At 42.3% G+C, this 6,403-nt stretch overlaps 1 protein-coding gene across 1 annotated transcript in view; it reads right to left on the reverse strand.

Moving 5' to 3' along the window:
- Positions 1-1,116: 1,116 nt before the first annotated feature.
- Positions 1,117-6,403, reverse strand: part of LOC125287216 (Na(+)/H(+) exchange regulatory cofactor NHE-RF2-like) — a 51,831-nt gene continuing 46,544 nt past the window's right edge. The window contains exons 4-5 of the mRNA XM_048232776.1: positions 2,491-2,624; positions 1,117-2,072 (exon numbers count right to left, since the gene is read on the reverse strand). Coding sequence (XP_048088733.1) covers positions 1,902-2,072; positions 2,491-2,624 — 305 coding nt within the window. The 3' untranslated portion in view covers positions 1,117-1,901. The remainder of the gene's footprint in view (positions 2,073-2,490; positions 2,625-6,403) is intronic.

Here is a 6,403-nt window from a genome sequence, read left to right on the forward strand (position 1 = left end):
GAGTGTGTGTTCTACATGCTGGAGCTGGTGTGTGTGTGTGTGTGTGTGTGTGTCTGTGTGTGTGTGTGTCTGTGTGTGTGAGTGTGTCTATGTGTGTGTGTGTGTTTTGTGTGTGTGTGTGTGTGTGTGTGCTGTGTTCTACATGCTGCTGGTGGTAGTTTCCTGCCCCTCCCTAGTGTGTGGGTGTCCTAGGACCTCTGACCCTCTCCCACCCCCTGCTGGCCAGGAGCTGTAACTGCCCCCCTGCTGGTCAGGAGCTGTAACTACCCCCTGCTGGTCAGGAGCTGTAACCCCGGTGGTCAGAGCTGTAACTGCCCCTCTGCTGGTCAGGAGCTGTAACTGCCCCCTGCTGGTGGTCAGAGCTGTAACTACCCCCACCTCTCTGCTGGCCAGGAGCTGTAACTGCCCCCTGCTGGTCAGGAGCTGTAACTGCCCCTGGTGGCCAGAGTCTGAACTGCCGTTCCCAGCCCCCCCGCTCACAATGAGATTCATCATCACAAGTCTCTTATAGACGCAGAGCCAGAGCCTCTCCTGCTAGGACCAGAGCTCAGACCAACTGGTCAACAAGCTGGTCAACCAGCAAACCACCTTACGCTGCTCAGGCTGTTTTTTTTCAGCAGGGTTCTGCTAACTGCACTGAGTTACACATTCTAAATCTTAAACATTCTAAATCTTAAACATTCTAAATCTTAAACATTCTAAATCTTTAAATTGTTCTACCTCGTGTCTTTTATTTTGTCTTCTTTATTTTAAAATTATTTTACCTTGTGTGTTTTATGTTATGTTTATGTTATGGTTTTTTTATTATGATCTTTACATTTTAAACTATTTTTTGACTATTGCCCTTCTATGCTTTTATTTTATGTCAAGCACATTGAATGACTTCTGGGAATGAAATGTGCTATATAAATAAACTTCAATTCACTAAACACACCATTTTAATGCAGTTTGGGACTGTTTACCTGTATCTGTGTACCTGTGTGTGTGTGTGTGTGTGTGTGTGTGTGTGTGTGTGTACGCAGTTTGGAAAGGACAGATACCCCAGCTCCAAAAACAGCAACAAACACAACTTGGTCCAGCCTGGACCATAAAAACACAACAAACTGTTCCAGCCAATCACCGTTGAGATGCTCGTTTATGAGAGTTTTAATTGGACGGGAGGGAGGGGGAGGGAGTAGTGAGCGAGTTCTCTGTTTTGATTGGACATCAGCAGAAGTGACGTTACCCAACATCGCTTAGAGCACCTTTAAGCGCCAGAATTCTTATCATGTCATGACAAAGTTTACACCAATCATCATCTTCTAATGTATCCTTATGGTGAGAAGTCCGCTCTCTTTGCCCCAAACATAAGCTTTCATTTGTGCGCGAAGCATGTTTCAATCAACACATTACACAAGCTATTTTTATTCTTGTAATATTGAATGATTTCACGAATAACGTGGTAAGAAAATGTATGCACAGAGCGTACAGGATTACGGCTGGCGGCGCCATTTTGTGTGTGTGTGTGTGTGTGTGTATGTGTGTGAGTTTGTGTGTGTTAGATGAAGCGCTCATCGTTCCTGCTCCAGTCCTACATTGTGTGTGTGTGTGTGTGTATGTGTGTGTGTGTGTGTGTGTGTGTGTATGTGTGTGAGTTTGTGTGTGTTAGATGAAGAGCTCATCGTTCCTGCTCCAGTCCTACATTGTGTGTGTGTGTGTGTGTATGTGTGTGTGTGTGTGTGTATGTGTGTGTGTGTGTGTGTGTATTTGTGTGTGTTAAAAGATGCTGAAGAGTTTGTAGTTCCTACTCCAGTCCATCTTTGTGTGTGTGTGTGTGTGTGTGTGTTAAAAGATGCTGAAGAGTTTGTAGTTCCTACTCCAGTCCATCTTTGTGTGTGTGTGTGTGTGTGTGTGTGTGTGTGTTAGAAGTTGCTGAAGAGCTCGTATTTCTGGCTCCAGTCCATCTGCGGCGCCCTCTTCTTGGCGCGCTTGGCGTGCGCTTTCTCACGAGCCTCCGCCGCCGTCTGGCTCAGACGCAGACCGATCTCCGCAAACGGGTCAAGCAGACGACTGCCCGATGAACCCTCCGACATCTACACACACACACACACACACACACACACACACAGACACACAGACCCGCACATGCACACACAAACACAAACACACACACACACACACACAACAAACATAATTATATACATTGAAGTATCTGATGTAAGATAATGTTGATGTCAATCTCCATTTATTCATTTGTCAATACGGTGCACACACACACACACACACACCAGTGTGCTACACACACACACACACACTCACACACACTCACACACTCACCAGTGTGCTACACACACACACACACACACAAACTCACCAGTGTGCTACAGACACACACATACACACACACACACACACACACACACACACGCATCAGTATGCTACACACACACACATACACACACACACACACACACACACACCGGTGCACACACACACTCACCAGTGTGCTACAGACTCACCATACACACACTCAGTCGTGTAGTGTGCTGGGATCTGCTGGGATCTGAGGTGTGTGGAGTGAGATGTGGAGCTGCCGTTAATCCGAGGACTCGGGGAGCCGTTAGTGATGGACTGGGCCTCAAAGTCAGACACACACACACACACACACACACACACAAGGAATGATGACACAAGTCACCAAGGGATTTCACTTCTTAAAGGAACACACCAACATTTGGGAAACTAGGTTATTAAGCATCTCCCCCAGAGTTAGATAAGATGATACACATACACACACACCACACACACCACACACACACACACACACACACACCACACACACCACACGCACCACTGTCGGTCCATTGGGGGCATAGCTGGTGGTCTGCTGGCATTTTGCTCATCGGTTCTCAGGCGGTCCGCTGGCGGGTTGCAGACAAATTGCCCAATATTTTGCCACTACTGGTCTAAAATATTTCATGTGTTCAGTTATACTCCATATATAATTTTATTAACTTATATTCATGACAAGTTCAATTTAAAGAGATGGTGGTCCAATGGTGTGTATTATTGTGTGTGTCATTTTTTACCAACGCTCCACTATCTGCCTCAGAGTGAGATGAGCTGGTACACCACACACACACACACACACACACACACACACACACACACACACAGACACACACACACACATGTGCGTGCAGTAACTCATAGTCTGAAGCACTCACGTTACCATAGCTTAGCATAGCTCATTGAGGAGGGCACTCACGTTAGCATAGCTCATTGCGGTGTATAATTACCATATTTTCCGGACTATAATTTTGGGACTATAAATTAGCATTGGTCAAAAAAATCGTCATGAACAGGAAAAAAACATATATAAGTCACACTGGACTATAAAGTAGCATTTATTTAGAAATGTATTTCACAAAATCCAAAAACAGAGACTATGTAACTTTAATCTAAAGATTAATGTTAATGAACGAAAAAGAAAGGAGTGAAGGCAACCAAGAAGAGGGCGGGAGGCCTAAAGCAAAAGATTCACTGAAAGAAATGCCATGTGGTACACAAATTTAGCTAAAATGTGGAGAATACAATGCAATCAAGCATTTTTGGGTGATGTGAATCTAAGCTGCAGCAGATTAAATACTCCACGAGAGAGAAAAAAGATGGTTTTAAAAAGGCGTGACGAAGCAAACCAGGCATGAATCTATAGGCCCAAAGTTAATTGTAAAACAATTTACAAAGATTCACTGAGTGAAAATGCTGATATGGTGCATGAAAATTTAGCTAAAAATGTGGAGAATGCAAATGCAGTCAAGCATTTTAGGCGATAATGGTGACACAAACCGACAGCAGATTAAATGCCCGAGCATTTTCTTGAATTAATTTTCTTGAATTTCCCCTGGGGATCAAGAAAAGTATCTATCTATCTATCTATCTGAGAGAGAAAATCTCGTTTAAAAAGACTACACAGACAGGTTTTAATAGGGCGTGCAGATAAAAGCTGCAGCAAGCAGGTGATACTTAAAATTTATTTCACAAATCCAAGACCAGAACAGAACAGATGTAACTGGACACATAGAGGCCAAAATGTGAAGGGTCTACAGGGAATGTTAATGAAGGCGAAGGAGGTGAATATTGGCAGAGGCAAGCCGAAGGCTGCTAGTGCCAGCTATTTGTAAAACAATTTACAAAAGATTCACTGAACAATGTGATGTAGTACATGAAAATTTAGCTAAAAATGTGGAGATACAATGCAATCCAAGCATTTTTGGACGATATTTGGCACAAACTGGTAGCAGAACAATTGCTTTCGACTGGCCACCTCCGAGATGAGAAAAAAAAGATCTTAACCAGGGCCTAAATTTCAGCACAGGATTGTGGGTGATTAGCATAAATTATTAAGTCTTGAGCATAATAATAAAAGTCTAACTCTATCATAATGAGGAAAATTCCCACACATGTTACAGTGCTCTCTGATAACATTAATCTAATAATGGAGGCCTAGAATAGGGACTATTGACTGGACAATTAACTCTGACTCCAATTGAGCCCGTGGCAGAGACACCTGTGGCGTGAGACCACTTTGCAGGGTGTCTCTCTCTCTTCTCTCTCTGTAAGCTGAAGTCAAATTTATAGCCACAGGAGGTGCTTCTACATGTCATGATCGACAGGAAGGAAACCAAACCCTTTAGCGATCAGGGCTTGTGGGAATTTTTTTGTAAACACTGAAGCATGACAGCCTATGGCGAGAACATGGATGTGTTCTCTATTTGAGAGCGTTATGTCGACTTGGGGCGTGAACATGCCAACTACAAGACACGGGACGCCAGTAGGCCTACTTTCACTTTCTAATGTGCATATTCAGTATGTGAAAATAATTAGTAGCAAAACAGCGATCAAATATTGGCCTGCCATGGCAGTGAGTTTTGTTTTCAAATGTTTTTTCATGCAGCATGTCTAGATAGCGGGTGAGGAATGTTTAGGAGACAGACTATGACAAATCTTCAAATTATCGCTGGGATGCCTTTTTTATTGGAAGCTCGCCAAAGCACAGCACCTTCATTGGGACATGGCTTACTGTTTGATTATATTGCTAAATATGGGACTGATGACCACTGAAATCTGGGTATTTGATGGTTCACTATTAAGTTTCATGTAAAGGGTGTTGGGATTTCCATCTGCTTATTGCGAGATAAGGCATCAGCTTTCATTTATTCATGGGCGTGTTGTGCTGAAATGGGGAAACCTTATTCAGCCCTAAATTTACCCTAGTTATTTTTAATCATGCACTTTACTTTTTTTTATAAAATTAAGTAGGCTGATTCCTGGCAACAATTGTGTTTAAATGTGAGTTACTGCTTCCAGCCTCTGGCAGAAAACTCAGAAGAGGCGACATGCAACTGATAGCTTGAGAACAGCGTGTTTGGAGGCGTGTAAGACAATGACATTTCATTGTAACAATATTAAACCAACCAACAATATAAAAATTAGGAAAACTCTTTTATGAGTTAAATTGAAACAAAATTATTACTGGCCTTTATTTGTCCAAATCCTGAGGCCCAAACAGAATCCTAATTAAGTAATTTGATGATTTGGTATGCCGTGTGTTTTCAGGCATAGGCGCCAACCCACTAATCTCTGACTGAAAGTGCACCAGAACTTGTGCATTTGAGAAAAGCTCTCTCGCGTGACTAGACAGTTATGTTTCATGCAGGGTTCATGTCAGTTAATATGAATTAACTTGCCAAAACATGTTCAATTATATATTTTTCATATATAATTAAGCACCTGACTATTAATTAGCAGGGCCAGCCAAACTATGAAAAAAAGTGTGACTTATAGTCCGGAAAATACGGTACAATGTGTACAAATCTCAATGTCAAATACAACACAGCGATTTCGTGAGCATATATAAGCTAAGAACTACAATCTCATTCAGGCATTTCAGGTGCTGTGTGCAAATCATAGCACAAAAAAAAATTGCTTTTCTGAATGAGAACATGAAAGTTCCCAAGTTTGCTTAAATGATTATATTTATACCGGAAATATTTGTAACTATATAAGTCACAATTTATAGGAGTTCTTTTGTCACTTTTGGGTGTTATAGGCTAGTTGTCAGACTGAGATACTGTAGAGACGAGAAGGGTATGTATCATCTAACTCTGACACACACACACACACACACACACACACACACACACACACACACACACACACACATCTAACTCTGGGGGAGAGGGTGAATAAGCTTGTTTCCAAAAATGTCGCCGTGTTCCTTTAAGCCTAAATGTTGAAGTATTTGTGTGTCAATGTATAATATCGATGTAATGTTCTGTCAAAATATATGTGTGCTGCCGTGTTTCTTTAAGCCTTGCTGTTACTGTAATCCGTAATACAACAGGGCCCCCTACAGGTCTAG

This window comes from Alosa alosa, chromosome 22 (genome assembly GCF_017589495.1).
Source record: "Alosa alosa isolate M-15738 ecotype Scorff River chromosome 22, AALO_Geno_1.1, whole genome shotgun sequence".
Taxonomy (NCBI): Eukaryota; Metazoa; Chordata; class Actinopteri; order Clupeiformes; family Clupeidae; genus Alosa; species Alosa alosa.